Here is a 26,482-nt window from a genome sequence, read left to right as displayed (position 1 = left end):
CCTCTACCTTTTCCTCATCCTCTTAGGAAAGCAATGTGAAAGCAGAGAGTCTGGATCAGGCAGCCCTGTACGATAGATAACTCTGGGAAAGTTAGTTAACCTTTCTAACCTTCACCTTGCAAATGCATGCAACATGGTCAATAATCCACACTTTGCAGGGTGTTGTAAAGACTAAATGAATAATATTTGCACAAAAAGCATGCACCAGTGGGCAGCACAGGACGTACTCACTATCTGCCTATTCTGATTCTATTGCTCTTTCTGATTCTATTGCTTTTGCCTTGGCAGTAGCACCATGTGCTTTTGTGGCCTCACTGAGGGAACTAAGGGAAAGATGTTGACGCTGTCTTCAGTATACTTCAGGACAGTACACCGAGGACACTGGGAACCAGACAGACTGTGGGAATGTTCTTTTTACAAATGAACAATGACCCAGAGCCCATCAGCTTGCCTGTCTTATTTGAAGTGGTACGATTCTCCCAGTGTTGACATTAGCCTTGCATTTGTCAGTTGCAACAAAGGATTATCCAAGCTTATAGCCTACCTGGAGTACACACAAAAATACCCTTTAGAGGCATCTACAAACATAGGCTCCAGAGGAATCTATCAAAAGTGGCAGGTGAAGAACAAAATTATCAAAAGCCTTTCTTCTACTTCAGCCATGAGGAGTTTCATTACTATGACCTAATGAGGCATAAAAGCGGGAGAAATTGGACACATTTTAGGGAAAAAAATACCCTAATTTAAAACAATGTAAGGACAAATGTAAATAATGCTTTGGACCAGCACTTACTGTAATGTCTCTCACTAAAATAATTTGTGTCATATTTTCAGCTACCCAATTGGCAAGCCTGTGCTTGAAGTTGAATTACTTTTTCTGCTGACTCCACTCCCTCCGACAGTCCCCCACTCCAGGAGGATTGAAAGACTGGTGGCCTTGTGTACATGCCCTGCACAACAGGGAGGTAAGATTTATGAAGTCCAGGAAGAACATGCTTTTCTGCGGAAGATGGCAGACTCCTATTTTTGCCAAGTTCAATAGATAATTGAGTATATAAAACTTGCATACTTTTTTCTTTTTCAGTTGGTATCCTGCATTTTTTTGGCCCTTTATTATACATGTTATTAAACTTTAGAGCCAAGAACTGCCAAAAGCCACAAAGCATTCATTCCCTCTTGAGATCAGAAGAGGAAATGAAACATTTTTATTTTCATCTAAAATAGTGATTTTTTTTCCTCAAATTTCATACTAAACTTAGCTTCCTACACATGCAGATTAGAAGCTACTTGGCAGCACAGCATCAGAAAGGAAAGTTCTCATCACCCTGGGCAGTTCTCACCAATAATTAGGAAGAAAAAAGGAAAGCTGTGAATTACAATGAACTAAGACTAAGTAAGTGTCCATGCTGGATTAAAGAATTTGAGTTGTCAGTTTGATGTATAATGAATGTGAAAATCAGCCATTTAATTAAATGGTACATTGTCCAAACACTTTGTTCTGCATTAAACCACGGAAGTTATCAGAGTGCCTTTAGTTTAGCAATTGTTTACTATTACACCACCCCATGACTTGTCTCAGACACTGTTTAGCCTACATTATTCCAAATTTGAAATTTGGAACTTATGAGAACATTACAGTAGTGCTAGTTTAGTTGTTGTATGTCATCAGTTTATTAATAACTACAGGAAATAAAGGAATATAGGAAAACTGGTTTTGTTTTTTTTTTGAAAGCAGGATTTATTGAGAGGACAGAAAAGCTCCCACAGTGGGAGGGGACCCAAAGGGGTTGCCCAGAAAACTGCTTTGAATCATAAAGGGAATAAATTCCTAGATATAGTTGATAAATACACTTTAGACGCATCTAAAATCTTTAGGAATACAAATGAGTATTTTAAAAATAGATTGCTTTGATAATTTGGACTTTTTAAAGTATTTTCTAATCCTATGCCCATAACTACAAAATGTCCAAAAAAAAGTTTTCTTTTTGAAGAACCTGGAAATTGTACTAGTCAACAAGAACACTAAGGTCCCTGAAAACACATAGAAGCTAGAGCAGGATGGAGTACTCATAAGCCTGATGATGTCATGTGCCCATGTTGCTCTAGTAGGTAAGGGTTGGTCTATAAAAAGAACAAACAAAAGTGATAAAAGCAGAAGAAAGTCAAGAAGGTCCTGGCAGCCAGCTGGGATTGGAGAAAAAGAAAAAAAAAAAATCCAGAGGATATAAGAACAGGTTTGATTAGAAGAATTAAATCATCCTCATTTCCTAACACTGAAGCTGTATACTTACTGCTACTGCAATTCTTCCAAGGACATGTTCTGGAATCTTCCTATATACATCCAACGATCCCCCTGTAGAGACAAATATGGTGTGTTACCACACAAGAAGCCCTGACTCCTCCTCTGTGTCTTCAATTTCCTCTTTTCCCCTCATGCGCTGGATGTGTAGGCTAAAATTGGGTTTTAGTCCAATTTTATTTACAACATAAGCATACTTCCAGATAAAGTGTAACTAGATAATTCCAATTTATTCCCAAGAGTCACATACATGAAGAAACTGAAACTAGTCCAAGGGCAGGCTAAGCATCTGCACTTCATATAACTTAAATGCCTACACAGAATCATGAAGATCAGTATGACAATCACATGTAGCTGGCTGCCTTCGGTACCAGTTTTCTTAAATGAAAACCAGGGTACTATCTTAGAATGTTCATATTTACCAAACAAAAGCTGGAATACAAGCAAAGAATGACTACTTCACTAATTAATGATACGACTGTCTGAGGACTGTTTAGACAATATGTACTAACCTTTCTTTAAGAGTCAAATGAGACTGGGTGCGGTGGCTCACTTCTGTAATCCCAGCACTTTGGGAGGCTGAGGCGAGAGGACTGCCTGAGCCCAGGAGTTCGAGACAGCCTGGGCAATTTGGGAAGACCTCATTTCTATAACAAATTAAAAATTATCTGGGCATAGTGGCATGTGACTGTAGTCCCAGATACTTGGAAGGCTGAGGCAAAAGGATTGTCTGAGACTGGTAGGTTGGGGCTACGGTAGCCATGATTGTGTCACTGCACTCCAACCTGGGTGACAGTGAGATTTTGACTCAAAAAAAGAGCCAAACGAGATATACAGTCTTTCTATTCTACAAAGAAATATTTGAGACATATTTTTTCCTATCAGAGTCTAAAAATTTATATTTTCCACTTTACTACTGGATGATTTAAAAGCATGTCTCATCAGGCACTAATGGTGGGCATGTCAGTCTATTTTGCAAATGTGAATATTTTTATATGTCATATATTTTTATATATATTTCCCTAAAAATTATTTTTCCCTGCAAAAAATTGTGTGTGTGTGCATAAAGCTACAGGCTTTGTATGTATACTATTTAAAACAGACAGAGGAAACTGATCATTCTTTTAGGTAACTTTTGCTTGTACGTTCCAGATTGTGACAAGAAGCTAGAAAACCACGGTATGACGTATGCGTTGGCTCTGGGTGCTGCTGGGAAGATAATGAAAAAAAGCCGCTTCTGCAAAGAGCAGAACCATCCTTACTTACTAAAATAGCATTTTTATTATAGATGCAATAAAAGTGAAAACACGGCAGAAAAACATTTTATGTTCCCATTGATCTTTCAGATGAATTGGCAGTTGCAAGGATGAACAATCTCAAGAAGATGAAGCTTTACATGTTGGTGTTTGGAGGGCCAACGAATGCAGCTTGCAGGACCAATCCCTGATGCAGTGAATGGCCTGAGTGGCTCAAAACAGGAGGTACAAACCCATCACATGCGCCAGTAAGAAGTCCCAAGGGGAGATTTATTGTTACATAGGATATAAATCAGGGCTCAATTAGCTGAATGGACAAATGGTTTCAACAAACTAAATCAAAGATTACCTTATCACCACTATCAGTAGAACAAGTAAAAAAGGAATCCCACTTTGAGGGAGTTCACTGGTTTTTAAAATATCCCTTTAATCTCAGTTAGAGCCAATTTCTGCAGTCATCCATATACTGAATCTTTACATAGCTAGTTCTGTCACCATAGATTCATCCTGTCCTTCTCATGCCCATTAGAGACAAATGTCAGAGGTGAAAAAGTGACATGATGGCTCCACTCAAAAGGAAGAGTTCCTGTTCAGCTTGATGCATCTCTTTCTGTAATTCAGCAATTCTCATCAGACTAAAAATGGCAGGGGGTTTGGTTTAATTTTTACTTAAGTTTTATTGTCATTTCTATTCTACAGGTTTATCCAGAAAAGGCAATTCTTAGACCTATCAAATCATCAAACATTAGTACAGACAGGGACATTAAAGATCAGTCCAGTGACCTTATTTGACAGATGGGGGAAACTGAGTCCCAGAGATATTAGTGTTCTAGTCACAGCTAGAAGTCATTTGATGGCAGAGTTCAGAGAAGACTCGAGCCTTTGAAATTCCAGAACTGTAAAGATCTAAAAGGTTTCCCCATGGCATCACATAGCTTGAGAATCACGTGTTTTGCGGTTCAAAGTGTCCCGCTACAATGTGATATTCTGATGACCCACACCGACAGAGTTTAGTCTTCACTGAGATGTTGGTATTCAGGGTACTTAGATGCTCATTCACCTGTGGCTTGGTTTGTGTGAATTTTGCTTACAATTCCAAGGGCATTGGTTTGCTCTCTAACCTGTCACATCCCTATGTTCCTTGGCCTCAGTCCACCCCTGATCAGTCACTCACTGCATGTCACTACCCACCATGGGAACCAAGAGGAAGAGTGTTAACAGATTAGCAAAAGTATACGTCTATTGCCAAACAATGACATGCTTCTGTTGATAAACTAGGGTCTCATCTTCATGTAAGTAAACCACAAGAACACATGGGATAAAGTCTGTGCTAATCCAAATATGGGGTCTAAAATATAAAGTAGGACCCCTGTACAAAGGATGAATACAAGTATGCAGTAAATGATTAAAAATCAAAAACACTGTCTTTAGTCCCAACATTTCCCTTAAAGTCATCATAATTATTATTAATTTTAGCAAAACTGAAATCTGGAGCCACAAGCAAAACTTTCAATGGAAGCTCTCTTAGCCTCTGCTAGTTTAAAGTATGAAAAGCCTCTTCTTTCTCTGCAACATAAGTTTTTGGGAAACACTTCATTCCCAAGGTAGTAACCCAACACATGCATATATTCTGAGACCCTCTGGTTGTGTCTGAGTGAATTTAGTATTGACTTAATGAGAAGATATAATCACATCATTCCCTACCTGAAACTTTCCAATAGCTTCCTAATACATTCAGACTGAAACCCAAACTTCTTACCATGCCCTACAAGGCCTACACAGTCTATCTTCTGCCTACTTCTCTGGCCAAGATCCTCTACTCATTATTATCTACTCACCTTAGCCTTCTCATTAGGCTTTGGTTATACCATGCTTGCATCCACATTGCAGCATTTCTACTTGATATTCCCTCTGTATCAAAGACCTTCTTCATGACCTTCCCTGAGCTAACTCAATGGCTCTAAAGTGTCTGTTAAAATATTACCTCTGCAAAAAGGTCAACCCTGAACACCCAGTCTAAAACCTGCTCTATCAGTCATTATATATCTGCTTTATGTCATAATTAGATTTATCCCTCTGTGAGAGGGTGCTGTATGTTTCTTGTGGGTCTCTCCTTCTGAGAAGTAAGTCCTATGAAGACAGGGATTCAGTCTTATTCACTATTGTACCCCAGGTTTAGAATAGTATCTAAAAGAAAATGCAAAATAAATATTTGGAAATAAATGACTAACATGAAATCAAAATAAAATAAATGATGAGAATCTACACTGAAAGAACTATGCTAGGGTTGGGGAGAAAGTTGTCATAAAGTTTGATTGTGATGGGAGGAGAAGAAAAGAAATGACAACTGGAGGGTGGTAGTTTTTGTTCATATTGTTTTTGTATGTTGTACTACATGCAAATAAAAATGTATGTACCGCCCTCCAACTATCATATCCAAATAACTAAAGAAAATCGTGTGTAAAGAACTAAAGAGCTAAAGAAGCCGGGCTCGGTGGCTCGGCCTGTAATCCCGCACCTTGGGAGGCTGAAGTGAGTGGATTGCCTGAGCCCGTGGGTTCGAGACCCACCTGGGAAACTTGGTGAGACCTCATCTCTACAATAAATCAAAAATTAGCTGGGCATGGTAGCACATGCCTGTAGTTCCAGCTACTTGGAAGGCTAAGGTGGAAGGTTCGCCAGAGCCCAACAGGTCGAGGCTGCACTCTAGTCTGGGTGACAGAATGAGACTCCAACTCAAAAAAAAAAAAAAGAAAAAAAAAAGAAAAGTATGAAGATACTGTCTCCCCAAATAGAGGCTATCAAGTAACTGAAATTATATGTAACCGAATAGAAATTCCAGAGTTGAAAAGTACAATAACTGAAGTGAAAAATTCATTAGAGAGGATTAACAGCATATTTGAGAAGTCAAAGGAAATTATCAAGGGCTATAAAGACAGGTCAATTGAGATTATTCAGTTTGATAATAAAAGGAAGATAAAATGAAGAAAAATAAACACATTCTCAGAGAGACCTGTGGAGTACCATCAAGTATACCAACATTCACACATAATGAAAGATTAGAAAGGGAAAACAGGAAAGTGCAGAAAGAAAATTTGAGGAAATAATGGCACCAAACTTCCCAAATTTGCTTTTTAAAAAGTAATCTACATAGCCAAGAAGTTCAATATACCCCACATCAATAAACTCAAAGAAATCCACACCTACACATATCATTATCAAAGTATAGCCAAAGACAAAAAGAAAATCTTGAAAGCAGCAACAGAAACAAACATTACAAGGAAACTTAAAAAAAAACAAACAAACACCAACAGTTGATTATTCATCAGAAACCACAGAGGCCAGGAATGGTGGAATGACATATTTGAAGGGCTGAAAGAAAATGACTGTCAGCAAAAAATTCTATATCCAGCAAAACACTTCTATAAAATTAAAGGGGAAACTAAGAAATTCCCAAATAAACTGGGAAATTCATCCCAGAATACTAAAACTGAGCACTCAGTGACCTACTCTGTAAGAAGTAAAAGAGTCATACTGAAGGAACATCAGATTGAAGTTACAAGACAGTAACTCAGATCCACATGAAGAAATAAAAAGCACTGGTAACTACACAGGTAAATATAAAAGACAGGATCAATGTATTTTTTTAAAAAGTACTTGCAATTCTTTTTTTTATTGGGAGTCTCACTCTGTTGCCCAGGCTGGAGTACAGTGTCACAATCATGGCTACCACAGCCTCGACCTGCTGGGCTCAGGGAATCTTTCTACCTCAGTCTTCCAAGTAGCTGGAAACACAGGCACATGCCTCCATGCCCAGTGAATTTTTTGATTTATTGTAGAGACAAGGTCTTGCCAGATTGCCCAGGCTGATCTCAAACTCATGGGCTCAGGCAATCCTCTTGCATCTGCCTCCCAAAGTGCTGGGATTACAGGTGTGAGCCATGGTGCCTGGCCCTATATCACTTTTGTTCTCCTATCTGATTTAAGAATAACTGCATAAAGCAATAATTTTAAATCTGTATTGAACACATTAGGAGGTTGAGGTGAGTGGATTGCCTGAGCCCGTGGGTTCGAGACCCGCCCGAGCAGGCGAGACCTCATCTCTACAATAAATCAAAAAATTAGTCGGGTATGGTAGCGCGCACCTGTAATTCCAGCTACTTGGAAGGCTGAGGCGGAAGGATCGCCGGAGCCCAGCAGGTTGAGGTTGCGGTGGCCGGGAGCGGCCACTGCACTCCAGTCTGGGTGACAGAGTGAGACTCCAACTCAAAAAAAAAAAAAAAAGAATGTAACTTATATGTTAATAACAGCACAAAGGAGAGGCAAGGGAGCTTTGTTAAGCAAAGTTTTGTATACTATTAAAGTCTGTATTAATTTGAGCAATTGTTGTAAGTTAATTGTAATCCTTAGGGCAACCATGAAGAGTATAACTCAAAAAAATATAGTAAGACAAACCGCAGGGAATTTAAGTGGTAAGTTGGAAAATATCTGACATAAGATAAAACAATGACAAAGGAATAAAAGAACATAAAAGACATGACTTATAGAAAGCAAACAATAAAATGACAAATATAAATCTTACCTTGTTAGGAACTACATTAAATATGAATGATTTAAGCACTCTAAATGAGAGATTGGTAGAATTGATTTTTTTAAAAAAATGATTCAACTATACAATGTCTATAAAGGAAGTATTTTTTATTTAAAGTATGTCATATTAAAATAAGTTGAAAGTAAAAGATGGAAAAAGATATGCCATGTATATAGGGAAATGAAATGACTATACTAAGAGCAGAAAAAAGACTTTCAGATAAATATTGCTACTAGAAACAAAGAAGGGCATTTTCTAATTAGCAAAAGGGTAAATTTACCAAGAAGAAATAACACTTATAAACATATATGCACCTAACAACAAAATGCCAAAATACATGAAGCATAAACTGAAAGAACTGAAAAAAACAGGCAACTCTAAACTATTAGTTTTTCAGACTTAAATATTACACTTTCAAAAACAAATAAAGCAGCTACACAAAAGATTAATGAGAAAATATAATACTTGAACAGCATTACAGACCAACCAGAATTAACAGACATCTAAAGAGTATTTTACCAAAAAACAGCAGAATATATTTTAGACCATAGAACAAGTCTCAATAAATTTTAAAAGTCTGAAATTAAGTCATGTATGTTCCCCAAGCACAATGGAATACTGGAAATAAACAATAGAAGAAAAATTGGAAAATTCACAAATACATGGAAATTAACCAATGCACTTCTAAATAAAAATAGGCTAATCACAAGTGATTCCTTTTGTGTGAAAATATAAAATACTTTGAGATGAATGAAAATAGAAACATACCAGCTGGGCTCGGTGGCTCAGCCTGTAATCCCGCGCCTTTGGGAGGCTGAGGTGAGTGGATTGCCTGAGCCCGCGGGTTCGAGACCCGCCTGGGCAGCGAGACCTCATCCCTACAATAAATCAAAAAAATTAGCCGGGCGTGGTAGTGCGCGCCTGTAATCCCGGTTACTCAGAAGGCTGAGGCGGAAGGATTGCCGGAGCCCAGCAGGTCGAGGCTGTGGTGGCTGGGAGCGGCCACTGCACTCCAGTCTGGGCAACCGAGTGAGACTCCAACTCAAAAAAAAAAAAGAAAAGAAAAGAAAATAGAAACATACCAAAATTTCTAGGATACAACTAAAACAGTGCTTAGAGGGAAATTTATAACTGTAAATGCCTACTTAAAGTAAGATGAAAGATCTCAAATCAATATCCTAACTTTCTACCTTAAACAAACAAAAAGAACACCAAACTAAACTTAAAGCCAGCATGAAAAAGGAAATAGTGAAATAAAAGAGAAGACTCAGTCTGGAACAAAGTAGAGAACATTACTACTGACTTTATAGAAATGAAAAGGATGATAAGGGAATACTGGGAACAATTCTATGCCAGCAAATTAGACAACCTGAATGAAACAGAAGAATTCCTAGAAAAACACAAACTACCAAAAGTGACTCAAGAAAAAATAAAAAATCTAACTAAACCTATAATTTGTAAAGGGATTCAACTGATAATCAAAAACTAATCACAAATGTTTTCAGCCTTAAAAAGGAAGGAAATTCTGACACATGTTACCACATGAATGAACCTTAAGGACATATGCAAAATGAAGTAAGCCAGTGGCAATAAGACAAATAATGTTTGGCTGCTATTATTTGAGGTATCTAGAGTAGTCAAACTCATAGAGACAGTAGAATGTTGGCTGCCAGAGGCTGAAAGGAAGGGCGAATGGGAAGCTATTATTTAATAGGTACAAGAGTTCCAGGTTTACAAAATGAAAAGAATTCTGAAGACAGATAGTGGTGACGGCTGCACAACAATGTTGACATACTTAGTGCTGCTGAATTATACACCTAAAAATGGCTGATACAGTTTGAATGTTTGTCCAGTACAAATCTCATGTTGAAGTGTGATCCCTAATGCTGAAAGCGGGGCTTAGTGGAGTTTTTGGGTCATGGAGTGGGTCCCTCAGGGGTGGCTTGGTGCCGTTCTTGCAGGATTCAGTGAGTTCTCATGCACAGTCACAGCAGACCTGATTGCTGAAAAGAGTCTGGGACCTCCCTCTCTTTTCTCTTGCTCCCTTTTTGCCATGTGACAGGCAGCTCCCCTTTCCCTTCTGCTATGAGTCGAAGCTTCCTGGGGCCTCACCAGAGGCAAATGTTGGCATCAAGCTTCTTGCAACCATGAACCAAATATACCAATTTTCCTTCTAGATTATGGAGCCTGAGGGGTTCCTTTAAAACAATACAAAATGGAGTAATACAATGGCTAATATGGTACATTTTTGGTATGTGTATTATTTCACAATTAAGAACTTTTTTTGTATGTGTGTATTTCACAATGAAAGAAAAGACACTAATCATATACATTAAAAAATCCCAGGGTAAGATGGTTTCACTGGTGAATTCTACTAAATATTAAAAAAAAAAATAACATCAGGTATTCTTAAAAAAGCTCAAAATTGCTAATCATCAGTGAAATGCAATCAAAACCATAATGAGGTACCATCTCACACAGTTAAATCAGGGAATAGCAGATGCTGGTGGATGTGGAGAAAGGGGAACCATGTACATTGTTGGTGGGAATGTAAATTAGTATAGCCACTATGGAAAACAGTATGGAGGTTCCTCACAAGACTAACAGTAGAAGGATGACAATGAGCCAGCAATCCTGGGTACACTGCTGGGTACACATCCAAAAAAAAGGAAATCAGTAAACTGAAGAGATGGCTGTACTCCCATGTTTACTGCAGCAATATTATAATAGCCAAGACATGGACTCAATCTACGTGTCCACCAAAATAAAGATAAGGAAAATGTGGTGACTATACACACAATTCAATATTATTCAGACATAAAAAAGGAATGAAATCCTGTCATTTGCAAGAACATGGATGAACTGGAGGGTGTTAAGTTAAGTGAAGTAAATAAGGCACAGAAAGACAAATATTGCATGTTGTCACTCATATGTAGGAGCTAAAAAAATTGATCTCACAGAGAGGGAGAGGTGAAGGATGATTACCAGACACTAAGAGGGTGGTGGGGAAGGAGGAACAAAGGGGCTGGTTAAGAGGTACAAAAATACAGTCAGAAGAATTAAGATCTAGGATTTCAGTACCACAATAGGGTGACTGCAGTTAGCAACAATTTATTGCATACTTCAAAATATTTAGAGGAGTGGAACTGGAGTGCTCCTAACACAAAGAGATGATCAATGTCTTAAGGTGGTGAATATCCAAATCACCCTAATTACACATTGTACATTTGTATCAAAATAGCACATGTATCCCATAAATGTGTATAACTATTATGTATCCACAAAAAATTTTAAGAATTAACATCAATCCTTTGCAAACTTTTCCAAAAAACAGAAGAGAAGGCAACCCTTTCTGAATTCATTCTATGAGACCAGAATTATCCTGATTTAGTGACTACAGTATAGTCACTAAAACCAGACAATTGCCTTATAAGAAAACTACAGACCAATACCCCTCAGGAATATGGATATAAAAATCCTCAAGCAAATACTAGCAAAGTGAATCCAGAACATATAAAAAGGATTACAGATCATGATTAAGTGAAATAATCCCAGAATTGCAAGATTGGTTTACTATGAGAAAATCAATTAATGTAATACACCATATATTAATAAAAGACCACAGGCACATGATAATTTCAGTAGACATAGAAAAGGCATTTGACAAAACTTAATGCTCTTTTATGATAAAAATAACTCAACAAACTAGAAATAGGAGGGAATTTCTCCAACCTGACAAAGGACAATTACCTACAATCCAGAGCTAACATCATAGGTAATGGTGAAAGACCGAAAGGTTTCTAAGAACAGAAACAAGGAGAAGGGTATCTGCTCACATTACTTCTACTCAACCTTGCACTGAAGCTTCTAAGCAGAGTAATTAAGCAAGAAAAAGAAATAAAAGGCATCTAGAATTGGAAAGGAAGCAGTAAAACTATCTCTATTTGCAAATGATATGATCTTTTATATAGAAAACCCTAAGGAATACACAAAAAACTATTAAAGTTATAAACGAGTTCAGCAAGATTGCAGAATACAAGATCAATAGGCTAAAATCAATTATAGTTCCATACAATGGCAGTGAACAATCCAAACATGTAATTTTTAAAAAGTTCAATTTGTAATAGCATTTAAAAATACCAGAAATAAATTTAACAATTTCAAAACGTGTACACTAAAAAGTATAAAACATCATCAAAAAAAATTAAAGACCTAAATAAGTTGAAAGACACCTATGCTCATGGATTGGAAAACTCAAGATTGTTAAAACAGTAATACTCCCCAATTGATCTTTAAATTCAGTATAATCCCTAAAAAATTTTCGGCTGAATTTTTTTTGAGAAATTAACAAGCTGGCTCTAAATTTTTTTAAAAATGCAAGAAATCGAGAATGGCCAAAATAACCTTAAAAAAGAACAATGCTGGAGCACTCATACTTCTCAACTCTAAACTTATTCTAAAACTACAATAATCTAGTGTAAACAAGTAAAAGTAATCAGATACAGTGTGGCACTGGTACAAGGACAAACAGATCAATGGAACAGAATTAAAGGTACAGAAATGTATCTTATGGTCAATTAATTTTCAACAAAGATAACAAGAAAATTCAATGGGAAAAGAATAGTCTTTTAATAAACAATGCAAGGACAAGTGGATATCCACATGCAAAAGAATGAATTTTGTCCCCTATCTCATATCATATACAAAAATTAACATAAAAACGGATCAAAGCCGGGCACAGTGGCTCACTCCTGTAATCCCAGCACTTTGGGAGGTGGAGGAGAGAGGATTGTGCCACTGCACTCCAGTCAGAGCAACAGAGTGAGACTTCAACTCAAACAAAAACAAAAGTGCACCAAAGACTTAAATAATATGACATAAGCAACCAAAGAAAAAGTAGATAAATTGAATTTCATCAACTCTAAAAACTTTTCTGCTCCAAAGAACACTATTAGTAAAGTGAAAGGATAGCTGAGCACAGTGTCCCTTGCCTGTATTCCCAGCTACTTGGGAGGCTGAGGCGGAAGGAAAGAGAATCACTTGAACCCAGAAGTGCAAGACCAGCCTGGGCAACACAGTAAGAGCCTCCATCTCAAAAAAAAAAAAAAAAAAAAGAAAAAGAAAAGAAAAGAAAAAAAGACAACTCACAGAATGGGAGAAAATATTTACAAATCCTATGCTGATAAGAGTCTAGTATTAGAATATACAAAGAACTCTCACAAGTCAACACTAAAAGCACCAATAAATCATTTACAAAACAAAGGATTCAAACACACATTTCTCAAAAGAAGATACACAAATCCAAAAAGCACATAAAAAGATGCTCAACATGATTAGTTATTAGGCAAATAGAAATAAAAACCAATCTGAGATAGCATTTCACACCTACAAGGCTACAATAAAAAAAGACACAAAATAACAAAGGTTAGCAAAAATGTGGAGAAACTGGACCCTCATACATGGCTGGTGTGAATGCAAAATGGTGTAAGAGGAAATGAAACAATCTGGCAGGCCTCTAAGAAGTTAAACATGAAGTTACCGCATAACCTAGCACAGTTCTACTGCTAGGCCTACACCCGAGTACGGAATACACATGTCCACACAGAAACTTGTACACAAATGCAGGAGTAGTGTATTCATAATTATGCAGAAAGAGAACCCATCCCCAATGCCTGTCAACTAATGAAAGAATAAACACAATGGGGTACAGCCATAAAATGGGATATCATTCAGCGATAAAAAGGAATGAAGTTCGCATACATGGTATAATATGGATGAACCTTGCAAAGGTTATGCTAAGTGAAACGAGACAGACATAAAGGTCACATTTTGTAGGATTCTATTTACATGAAGTATCCAGAAGAGTTAAGTTGATAGAGACAGAAAGAAGACCAGAGGTTGCCAGAGACCAGAGGAAAGAGGGAGCAGGGAGGGAACCATGACAGAGAGGGGGCTTCTTTCTGGGGGTGGTAAACAATGTTTTGGAATTAGTGGTGATGGTTGCACAACCTTGCATATATACTAAAAGCACTGAATTGTACACTTAAAAAATGTAAATGTTGTGGTATTTGAATTATATTTCAACAAAAATGTTTTAATTGAAAAATTGAGACTTCAAAGAAAGAATGGTGAAAGTTACAACACCCTAACATGGGTTGGCTCAGTGAATCTATGTTTTCTAGTCAGTCTCTACAACTGTCATACTACCTATGTGGTTGTAAGATTTTTTAATTCCTGGCATCTACTGTAACTAAGTTAGAACACATTATATACCTTATTATAGTATTAAGGTATCAATGTTGGCTCATTAAAGTCTTGTGGGACATGAACTAATTGCTTTAGTAATGTACTGAGAATCCCCTGGAGGAAATATGTGTATTTTTTAAAGTTGTGTTTTAATGGACTGGACATTGAAAAGCTGTTTGAACATGTTAATTTTAAAGACTGCTTATACTTAACATGAGTAAACAATAACAACAATGACATCATTTCCCTGATAGGGTGCTCAGAAATCTGTATTTTGCCATAATACTCAGATCAAGAAAGAGTCAACAAAATATAAATGAATAAAAAATAGGGAAGGAAGGAAAGGGCTAACTAATATCCAAAGAAAACGAAACACATCTTGGCTAAACAGCTGTGTTGAAAACCAATTTCTTATCTTGCAATTAAGAACCGATTTCTTTCTGAAAGACACAGGACATTGGGTTAATAGATTTCTTTAGAAGAAAATCTGTTTTGGCTATTGAAACATTAAAAGAACAGAACATCTGTTTTGCAAGTAAAGACAGATTGCATATAAGAATCAAATATCAAACCACCAATTAGACTAGCATTTAATCTGTTCTATTTAAATTTTCAATAAAAATAAATGAAGTTACATTTTTGAAATTATAGTTCAGCTATAAATAGTTAATGCCAGGAACCCCAAACACTAAGATAATTTTAGAGTACAAAAGAGATAATATTTTAATTATTTTAAAGTCTACTTGATATCTATATATCAAAACCAGGTTTTAGCGCATTCTATACACCAAAAATGATTTTTAAAGTACTGTAAAGGGGAAAACTCACCATCCATGAATTCTGTACATATTGAAATCCTGTTTTCTACAAAAAATGCCCCATAAAATCCTATGATATATGATGAATCACACTGTAACAAAAATAAGACGAAAGAAGTTACAAACCCTCCAGTCAATACCAAAGGAATGCTTTACAAGTAAAATGACCAAAAAATTACCTTATAAAGAATTTCCAATTCAGACATAATTTGCTTCTGAAGTTCCAGTGTAATATCTAGCAGTATGACCTAAATATAGAAAAGTAATAACATTCATCCATGTATCCACCTTCTACTTAAGTACAGCTGTAATCACTATGAACTAGAAGAAAGAAAAAGGTGGTGGTTCCTTCACTCATCTCCCCTTCTGTCTCCCACCACCATAATTCCCAGTAATACAAACTGTCTCCACATGTCTACCCGTTGGTAGTGGGGGAGGTGGTACAGAAGTGATTGATGGGACCTGAGAAAAAGCCAGGTCTCAAAGGTCAGCAGTAATGGCTTTAGAAGTCAGTTAAGTTATAACACTCTTAATTTATGCACCCTATTTTGGCTACATTGGTTATTTTCGAAAGAGGAACACAGGAATGACCCTTAAACCAACATAAGAGAACTGTCTTGTGACTCAGATACTAGGTGAAAAACAGAGAGCATTATGAGTAAAAATGACATTTTAAATGGTGTTTATAATTACAAGAGAAAGAGTTTTTAAGAATACTAACTTTTTATCTCCTTCCAGGAGGGCAGCGTTGCTTTGCTGACATTGCTATAGGGTGTTAGAGCTTGAGGGAACCTCGCTTCACTGACTCCCTCTTTTTAGTGAGGGGGAAGCCAAGGTTTCCTTCCAGGGAGCCACAGCCTGCAACAATGGGAGGACCCTCCACCCCTACTCTGAGTCTCCTGGCTTTCCAGTACATCCTGTGCCCTACAGTTTTCCTTATTCACCACTGAATCAGATTTGTAACACAGAAACATAAAATGTTTATAAAATGACCTACAACAAATTCTAGCTTATTTTTAGCACTTATTTTTTTAAGAAAGAAGTTGGTACTGTTCAAATTTTACTAAGCACTTCAATGAAACCATTCAAGGGTAATTGTTTTTTACGTTAAAAAGACAGTGATCAGAATAAAATGATGGGAGACCATCTTTCAGATCTGTGGCAGTTCCCAACTCTAGACATTTCTAGAAAAAAACTTCACATCGAGGGTCACCATGAGAGTGTAGCTATGCACCATTCAACACTGAGTCACATTTTGTATTACAACTGAAGATATATATATACATATATATGTGTGTGTGTATATATGTGTGTGTGTGTGTGTGTATATGTGTGTGTGTGTGTGTGTGTGTGTGTGTGTGTGTGTGTGTGTATAAATCGTGTCGGGGAAGAAAACATAAATTATGAACTGCAAACTGCTGATAGAGCACAGAGAGGAAAGGACAATTCTAAAATACACATTTTATAGTATTGACATCGATTGTGGGAAAGGTGAGGAAAAAAGGCATAGGCAGTTGCCATCAGAATTTGCTTCAGGGTTATTTATAAAAGCTCTCACTAAACTCGCTTGTAGTGTGATACAAAACTGCCAAGAAACATTTAAACACTTCTTCTGATCAATAGTCATTTGCCAACAATATTCACTTACATTTTGTTCCTGTATAAAACTTAGCAACAAAATTAATTCATCTAGCACTGGTTCAATTCCATGCCACAAAATATTACAGCTATTCACACTACTATGTCAAGCACAGGGAATCTTTCACCCTAAAAAACTGTGCTAAAAGGAAGACATTATTACCCTTAAAGCAGTGGTTCTCAATCCTGGCCTCACATCATAATATCTATAGCATTTTTAAAAAAGAAAAATTCCAACCAGGTGCAATGGCTCACAACTGTAATTCTGTCACTTTGGGAAGCCAAAGCAGGAGAATCATTTGAGGCCCAGAGTTCGAGTCCAACCTGGTCAGCATAGTGAGACTCCCATCTCCACCTAGAAAAAAAAAAAATCCCAAGGCAGAGGCCTGACCCCAGGACAATGGAATCAGAATCTCTGAGGTTGGGCTCACGTCTCTGTATTTTTAAAAAGCTCCCTGGTTGATTTTCAACCCAGAGTAAGGATGAGAACCACTTATTTAAGGCTTCAAAAATGCCGTGTATTCAGTGTTAAGATATATGACTACTAATAGATTCTGGATATTCAGGGCACCGACCAAGACATGACACGATTCACATGGCTAGTCAACACTCTGGAATCAACCCCAAATATCTGGCTGTGAACATATCATCCCTTGATCAAGAGCCTTAACTGGGTTCCCATGGCCTAGAATAAAGTGAAAACTAGCACGACACTCAAGGAATTCTTCATGGCACTGGCAACTTGTGACTCTCTCTCTTTATCCACGATTCCCCATCACAGAACCACTCCTCATGACATCAGATGGCTTTTCCTGCTCCACACACATGCCCCATGCCACCTCACCCCCAGGCCTTGCTCCTCTCTCAGAGAGTGCTTCCTCTCTACACTGCAGACACTGACTTAAGAAAACATGTTCTACTGTTTACAGCCAGCCTGAGTGCTGCCGCCACTTCCATGAAGCCCACCCCAGAGCCCTCCAACAGCTCTGCCCTTTATATTTCCCCTCATCTCAGTCCACCTTTAGCATTCATCCCTGTCTCCTAAACACAGACATCCCAGCGTCCTGAGTACCTGTGAGCCCCTCAAGGGCAAGGACTGAGACTCTACACTCTTCTGTCCCCCCAGCAACCAGTGCAAGTTCTAACTCACAGGAGCACCCCATAAGTGATCTGTGATTCTATTAAAGTGCTCTGACAACCACAGTCCTCTACACAAGAAGCTGTTTCTAGACAAAAGAAATGGATTGCTTGATTTCTACAAAGAAATTTGAAACCAAAGACATAAATACCAAAATAAACACAAGCACCACGCTGGCCTAAAACACAGCAAGGAACCCTGTTCTTGTAGAGCCAATTCACTGTACCCCAATGAGTCTCGATCACTGCTGGGCTCTGCCACAGTCTAGAATGTAGTGACTCCGCAGTGACGGAGAAGTGTGTGATGGAGAAGTGTACAAAGGAATTTCTGCGAGTTTGAGAGGAAAGTACAGCCCACTTGAAAGAACTCTCCTCGAAGGCTCTCTGTTTTCTGGGAGATGTGGCACTCTGGGTGGAAAGTTAACTCTCCCTCCCCTCCTCTTTCTCCCCTGGGCAATCTTGTGAGCAAACTTTAAAACTGCTAAAAATAAGTCCAATTCCTTATTTGAAGGCAATGGCAACAAGCATAGCAGACACTAATTTTCTTTGTGACGTACAAGGGAGCACAGACCGAGCCGTGGCCATTTCCTCCTCCTTAGGAAGGGCCAACTCTTCTCAGCTGGAGAGCACATGGATGGGCAGCCCTTCCTGGAAAGGGTTAAGTGAGAGCCACTACCTGGGTGCTTGGGCCAGGCCACCTCCAGGACAAAGAAGGAGTTGTCAAGTTAAACACAAGCAGTCAAGTGACTGAATTATAATTTACTCTGTGCTCAATTTAAATTAGTGTGAAGCTATTAAAATATACAGTATAAATACGGCAATTCATCACAAGCTGTCATGGATGACTTCATTTATTTGCTGGAGTGGCACACGCTCCACTACAGGGAAGGGGGGGCAAAACCACAGGTCAAATCACACCACTCTTCTGCTTTAATTCACTTATGTAATCTGTGGCCATATAATTGTCTTCTACAGCCTGTACAACTCAGAAAGGAAATTTGGGAGGATTACAGTCAGTATACAAATGATTAATCAAATGGTCCATTTAAATGCTAGTTTAAAAGCAGCAGAAACCCAAAGCAGTCAAAGAATGACAATCAGCACACGCAACATACAATGCTAAGAAATTCCCTGTTAGAGGGCTCTTTCCCAATTAGAAAACCAACAATACTGGGAAATCTATTAACTCCTCCAAGCATCACTACCTGAAAGATTGTATAGAATACATTAATGGTATGAAAAGGTTTTGTCTGCAGGATGGCTAACAGTATTTTTATTTGTTTTCTGCTCTACTTATTTGCAATTGTCTTGCCTGCCTACACCAAACAAACAAAAAGGTAGAAACACGTTTCATGAGTTACATACGGTCATTATTAAATAGTTACCTTTAAAATGGGAATGGCATCATTTTCAAAATGCTCTCTTTGAGGCAGAAAATGTTCTGAAGTCAATGGTATAAAAGAAAAATTCAAAGTGGTTTTATTCTTTCCAAAATTCAACTTCTTTTAAAAATACCTGAAATGATTTATTCCTACCTTTGCAAGGGAAACATTACAAGATGCTTTTTTTTTTGTCTAAAAAATAACATTCAGGAGCAGAAAATGAAAAATATTTTGAATAGAAAGAGAAAAGTAACAGATTTCCAAGGACGCTCGTCTAACTGTCCCACAGACATTTAAAGTACGAGTCCCACTGACCACTAGACTTGGGAAATTCAATTTCCCTCATTACCTGATGCTGGCATCAGAGCCCTGCAGGTGACTGCTCAGACGAGGATTGTGATTTGCTGCCCCCTGCAATCCCTCTATGACACCAGGCAGCCCCTTTTCATAGCTGAGGTCGCTGGGAGGTTCAAGTGACACGCTTGAAGTCACACAAAAGTCAGGAGAGGGTCAGGAAAAGATCAAATGCACTTCTAACTCTTAACCTTCCATCTCACCCTTTAATATAAAAAAGCTGAGAAATATTCTGGGTGGAAGCAATGGGCCATACAAAGAATGTTACGTGACATTCCATCCGTGAGTGGACCTGCTTTCAAGACGAGACTTCACAAGGTGAACAAATGAACCAGAGAACAAACAAAAGAACAGCAACGTACTAAGTCAGGCAGGCATCTGAGAAACTGTGTTCTAACACTCCCCCCTCCATGCCTTACTTGGCACAGGCCCGGCATGCGAGATTCTCGAGAGTCACTGAGTAAGGAAAGATTTGTGAGATCCGCTCACACTTACAGAGAGGTTTCAAGGGCATAGCGGAAATGTATGTGTAGACTGAATGCAAAATACAAGACAGTGTGTGACAACACCCTTGAGAGTCACACAGAGAATTCTAGAGGTTCAAAGAAGAAAGTGAGTGAGAGGTAGATCACATGCAATGGGGATTATCCAGAAAAGCTCAGTGGTGCAGGCTTTGAGTTGATCCGTGAAGGTGTTAAAGATTCTGCCAGGAGGAGACACAGGTCAACACGTCTAATTAGAGAGGGGCACTTGAATGGACATGCTGCAGGGAGAAGAACCTGGGTCAACAAAGGCAACGAGTTCAGCTTCCGAGAAGCACAGAACTCAGCCCAGAAAGGCAGACTGATGGCAAACTATGGGAGAGGCTAAGCTCCTGCCACCAGGATGCTGAGTTTCTTTGGGAAATGAGAGGAAGTCTCTGCAGACTTCCAAGGGGGGAAGAAATATGGCCAGAATTACACTCCGGGAAGCCAAATTTGAGAGCAGTGATCAGATGGCAAGAGGTCAGGAGATCCGGGACAAGACTGCCTCAGTCTAATCCCTGATTCCAAGACCCATCAGCAGCAGGACCTTAGGCAAGTTATTTCACTTCTCTGTACCTCAGCTTCTGCATCTGTAAAATGGAAATCAATAATAGTAACAAAAGGTTGTTTGAGGGTTAAGAAAAACATGCATGTAAAGTGCTTAGCACAGTATAAATTATCATAACTAGCAACTTCTATTTCCCAAGAGGACGGTTCAAAAGCTGGTCAACATGTCTGACAAGAGACAAAACAAGCATCTGGATGACAGCGGTGACAAGAAAGGAAGAGGTACTAAATACACATGCAGGCTTCCAGACACCAGGCATGAGCCAGAACAGAACAAGCCCTGAGAGATGGAAAACAAGCAAGATGAGCCCCGTGGCTGTCCGGCCGACCAACATGAGAGGGCTTCCAGGCCCCAGTAAGGGAGGGGAACGGGCAGAGCTAAGTCATCTCTCAAAGTGGGGAGGGTAGCCCTGGGCGGCTGAGGAGGCCAGCGCAGCTAGAGGGCCAGTGGACAGAGCTGGCAGAGAGCTCTAGAGGTCTATAGAGACTTCTGAAGCCTTCACTGAGTAGTAATCAGAATATGGATGCGGGGAAACTGCCTGAGGCCAGGGAAAGAACCACGAGAAAGGACCAGAGGAAACAATCTCCAGATCTAACACTGGGCAGGAAGAGGTTGTGCTGCCATCAGCCTATGCAGAAAACCTTGTGATGCCCCAGGCCCCAGGCAAAGCAGTCAGCATGTGCTGCCTCAACTGCATCAAGGTCCTGTCTAGTGACGCTTTAGAGCAAATCTTCAAAGAATCAAATTATTTCAAGGTCACCAAACAGCATCTCAAAATAAAGTTGAAGAACACTTACAGCTGTAGCATTATTCACAATAGCAGAAACATGAAACCAACCATGCTGTCCATCAAAACTGGACTGGATTTTTAAAATGTGGTATATATACACAATAGACTATTACACAGCCATAAAGAAAGACGAAATTATGAGCTTTGCAGCAGCTTAGATGGATTTAGAGTCTACAATACTCAGTAATCTATCACAGAAACAAAGAACTGAGTACCACATGTTCTCACTCATAAGTGGACCCTGAACAATTATCATAATACTGTAAGAAAGGGATCAGCAGTAGTGGGAAACTGCCAGGGGAGGGGTGGGGCATACTTCATCAATGAGGGTACCTGATATCAAACCAGGTGAAGTGGGGACCAAAGTGAGACCCAAACTTTACCTGTACAATGACCATTTGTATACCTAACCCTGAATTGTACCCTAAATCTTTAAAATAAAAAATTAACAACAACAACAAAAAAGAATACTTCCAGTAGTGGAAAAGTATCTAGTACCTATGCCACATGACTGGCATCCAACAAAAAATTACAGGGTATGAGAAAAGCAAAAAAAAAAAAAATCAAGAGAAAAAGGAATCAGAACTGGTCTAGATAGAACACATACGATAAGTAGATAAGGTCATTAATTCAGTTACCATAACTATATTCCATACATTCACAAAGGCAGAGGAAAGACTGACTATGCTGAAACATAGAAGATTTTTAAAAGGGGGGGCATCTAAACTTCTAGGGACAAAACGTACAGTGTCTAAAGTGAAAACTACACATAGATCAGGATGAATAGCAGATTAGAAAAGGCAGAAGAAAAAATCAGTGAACATGAAGACAAATCAAAAGAAGCTATTCAAAATGAAACACAGAAAAAGACTAACACAAACAACAGGGCACCATTTTGCTACAGGACAATTTCAAGTGACCTAACACATATGCAGCTAAAGTTCTCAAATGTGGGGAGAAATAGTGGCTAATTTTTCCAAATTAGATGAAAACTAAAAATCTACATATCCAAGAATCTTAACAAACCCAAAGCACATGAATCACAAAGAAAATTACATCAAAGCTCATCATAATTAAAGTGCTTAAGACTAGTAATATCTTGACAGCAGTAAGAAAAGAAGCCAATTCTATTGTCAAAGGAGCAAAGATTAAAAATAACAGTAAACTTCTCACTGGAAAGAAGACAAGCCAGATACACAGTAAAACAAAATATTTAAGATACTGAAAGAAAAGAGCAATCAACATAGAATTCTGTACCCAGCAAAAACAAAAATGTCTTCCAAAAATATAAGTGAAATATACCTTTTTCAGTTGTATAAAAGCTGAAAAAATTCATTGCCAAGAGAACTGCACTATAAGAAATGTAAAAGAAAGTCCTTCAGAAAGAAAAAATAATACCAGATGGAAATCTGAATCACACAAAGGGATGAAGTTCACTAGAACTAGTATGTACATGGTTAAAAATAAAATACCATTTTTCTTACCTTTCAAACATCTTTAAAAGATAAATAATTATCTAAAGCAAAAAATGGCTACAATATATTTTGGAATTTATAACAAATGAGGGTGTAAAGTGTATGGGAAGTGAAAATATACTATTATAAAGTTATAAGGTTCTCAGACCATAGATAAAGTGTACAATATTATTTACATAGGGAGGCCATAAATCAAAACATACATTATCAACTCTAAAGCAATCACTAATAAAAGGGCACACAGGCAAAACAAACAGAAAACAAAGAGCAAAATGATAGATTTGGAGTCAACCATATCGATAATCATGTGACAGGTAAACAGTCTCAACTCCTCAACTAAAAAGCAGAGATCACTGGACTGGATTACATGCAAGACCCAACTATACACTGCCTACAAGAAATCCATTTCAAACATAAAGACACAATAGTTCAAAAGTAAAAAACTATCTCACGCCAAAATAAAGTTGGAGTGCCTATATTAATATAAATTTCAAAGCAAAGGACATCACCACAGATAAAAAGGCTTATTGGTAATAACAACGGGGTCAATTCATTAGGAGGACACAACCCTCCCATGCACCTAAGAACCCATCTTTGAAACACATAAAGTGAAAAATAAGAGGACTGAAACCACAATCACTGTTGAGGAGTTCAACACTCCTCCTTCAATAGCTGATAGAACAACTATATAAAAATCTGTAGAGACACAGAAAACTTGAACAATACAGCTAACTCGATCTAATCAACATTTATACAACACTTTACACAATGCACTGCGCAGGGAATAAGGCAGATCATATTCTGGGCCATAAAGCAAGTCTCAATGAATTTTAAGTATTATCAGTAAATACAGGGTACCTGCATAATGAACATTTGTATACCTAACCCTGAATTGTACCCCACATCTTTGAAAGAAAAAAAAGGAAAAAAAAAAAATTCCAGTTATACAAAGTGTGTTCTCTGACCATAGTGGAATCAAATTAGAAATCAATAACAGAAAAATATCTGGAAAATCTCCAAGTATTTGAAACTAAATAACATATTTCTAAAAATTAATGAAAAACTCCACCTGTTTTAAAGAGATGGTACTTACCTTTTTTCTTAGATTATGACTATGATACAAACTACACAGTTTTTGCCTGAGCTACTGATAAGCTCAGGGCTAAATTGAAAACCTAATTACAATAGTTTTATCTACTCTTAAGGCATTCAATCATTCAAGCCAGTCTGTCCTTCTAGCATGCAAGTTTATAGAACTCAGGGATACAAAGTAGATACAACACAGATCTTGTACTAAAGCCCAGTTTAATGGTCAGGTCAAGCGAACAGTGTATTTTTAAACTATTTTCATTTACTGAAAATCTCTCCTTTAACTAATGTGTAAATATGCCCTTTCTTTAAAATTGTCTTTCTTTCCAGAAACAGATGGTAGCCCCTTATCATACCCAACTAGGTACTCATGAACAAGAATTTTAATATTAGCCTATATTAAGCATATCCAAAATGTATGAAATTACAAAAAAAATATAATGTACTTGGCAAGGCCAAACAGTAATAGGCTTTTGGATGATTTTTAGCAGTGCTCCATTCTCCTGGAGTAAATAAGCTAGAGTTGACTACCTTTGAACATACTATCAGCAACAATTTAAGACTTTTTTACGTCAAAGAACAAACAATAGATAACCATGCTCAAGTTAGTGGAGATGATCACTTAGGGAAAAGGGACCTAGAAGGGACAGATAGTCCAATGTCAAGGCGGTCCATGGAGCCGGGTGGTGAGCATCAAGGTGGACCAGACCATGGAGCTGGGCCAGTGAGTGCCAAGGTGGACCACAGAGCCGGGACATGAGCACTAAGAAGGACCAGACTACGGGCTAGGTGTGAGCACCAGGGTGGACCATGGATCCAGGACCTGAGCGATGAGGTGGACCACAGAGCTGGGTGGTAGCTGCAGAGGAAGCCTGGGATGGAGTCAGGCCTCTGCAGGGTCCACCCTGGAAACCCTCTGGACCTCAGTTTCCTCCTCTGTCAAACGTGGGGTCACCAAAGATTATCTCCAAGGGTTCTTGCAGTCCAGGAGTCCACAGGTGGCACTGGCCTGGAATGTCACAGGAAACACCCCAGGAAGCGTGCTAAACCTCCCACCGCGTGCCACCTGTGGGGTTAGGCAGACAAAGGCCGGTGCTGCACCAGGGGTGAAATGAGGCACTAAGATGGCGCGCACAGTCGAAGAGCAGAGTCCTGTCTGCGCTCTCTTGGCTGCAAGGCATGAGCAACAGCAGTCTGACTCTCAGATTCCTAGTTCCCGAAAAAAGGAAAAAGGGGCAGAAATAGACACTCCGTGAAGATGAGGGAGACCAACTCCCCCCTGCAGAACCTGGTGAGACACATGGAAGCCAGAGGGGCCACAATGGCCCACAGTGAGTAAAACTACCTACAGCTGGATGCATAAGGCTGGGTAAGGCTATCTACGGCCGTGTTCAGTTGCAGAGCGGTGTAGGGGACACATGCTAAGGATCAGCAAACATCATTTTGAATCTTGTCTCTGCCTCTTCCACCTGTGTGAACTTGAACAAACCAGCTTTCTGCACCTTAGTCTCCTTGACTCTAGACAGACTCACTTGTAGATTTGAGAACTAAAGGTAAGGCCATAAGATGTCTAGCGTGACACTGGGCACATGGCAACTACTCGAAAGCTCAGAGCTTTCATTCCAAAAGGCGGGGCTGGAGACTGCACAACAGAGTCCCCAGAAGGTGGGCAGGCGGGTCTGCGACACGGGCGAGGGCCTGAACCACGTGTGCTGGCCCAGGACTGGCCAGCAGTCTGCTGAGAGCCTGGCAATGGACACAGGGTCCTGGGGTGGGAGCAGGTGCAATTCAGGATGCTTTTCCCATGAAGGGAAACTGGACAACAGGCTAGCGTGTGGCCACGGTGTGGGAGTCAGTCTTGGCTGTGGCAGGGCCAGAGCACATGAAGAGCATCTTGGGACCAGGCCATCCCGAGTACGTGTGGTCCGACTTGGGGACGGGGCTGGGTTCTTTCAGAAGCTGCAGCGGCAGGAGCCAGGCGGACACCTGAGGTCACTAACAGTCAGGGTGGGAGGGCACATGTACCTGATCCGAGGTCATGACAATGGGGTGAGGCACCCCTCAGGGAAGATGTCCAAGAGCCCACAGCTTACAGAGGAGGAAGGGGAGTGATGACCACAAGACTCCAAGCTGCATGGCAGGAAACACAGAAGTGCACCTTTCTTGGTGACAGTGATGTGCAAGCTTACGAGTGACTGTCTTAAGGCACAACTGAAAGATCGTCAGGGGTCTACAGGGACCACAGCCTCCCCTGCCCACCATGAACTTCACATCATTTCACTGCTCCCACATGCCTGTGACTTAAGCCAGTAGGG

The 26,482-nt window shown here is 39.1% G+C and overlaps 1 protein-coding gene across 2 annotated transcripts in view; it reads right to left on the bottom strand.

The window, feature by feature from the left end:
* MAP2K5 (mitogen-activated protein kinase kinase 5) overlaps positions 1 to 26,482 on the bottom strand; it is a 237,197-nt gene that overhangs the window by 133,738 nt on the left and 76,977 nt on the right. For both annotated transcript variants that reach the window (XM_008064694.1, XM_021715641.1), the window contains exons 10-12: positions 15,390 to 15,458; positions 15,221 to 15,302; positions 2,292 to 2,353 (exon numbers count right to left, since the gene is read on the bottom strand). In XM_008064694.1, the coding sequence (XP_008062885.1) occupies positions 2,292 to 2,353; positions 15,221 to 15,302; positions 15,390 to 15,458 (213 nt within the window). The remainder of the gene's footprint in view (positions 1 to 2,291; positions 2,354 to 15,220; positions 15,303 to 15,389; positions 15,459 to 26,482) is intronic.

The sequence above is a fragment of the Carlito syrichta genome, unplaced genomic scaffold, assembly GCF_000164805.1.
Source record: "Carlito syrichta isolate Samal-C Ts95f unplaced genomic scaffold, Tarsius_syrichta-2.0.1 Scaffold101933, whole genome shotgun sequence".
In the NCBI taxonomy this organism is placed as follows: domain Eukaryota; kingdom Metazoa; phylum Chordata; class Mammalia; order Primates; family Tarsiidae; genus Carlito; species Carlito syrichta.
The sequence above is the reverse complement of the archived record's forward strand: the minus strand, read 5'-3'. Positions and strand labels throughout refer to the sequence as shown.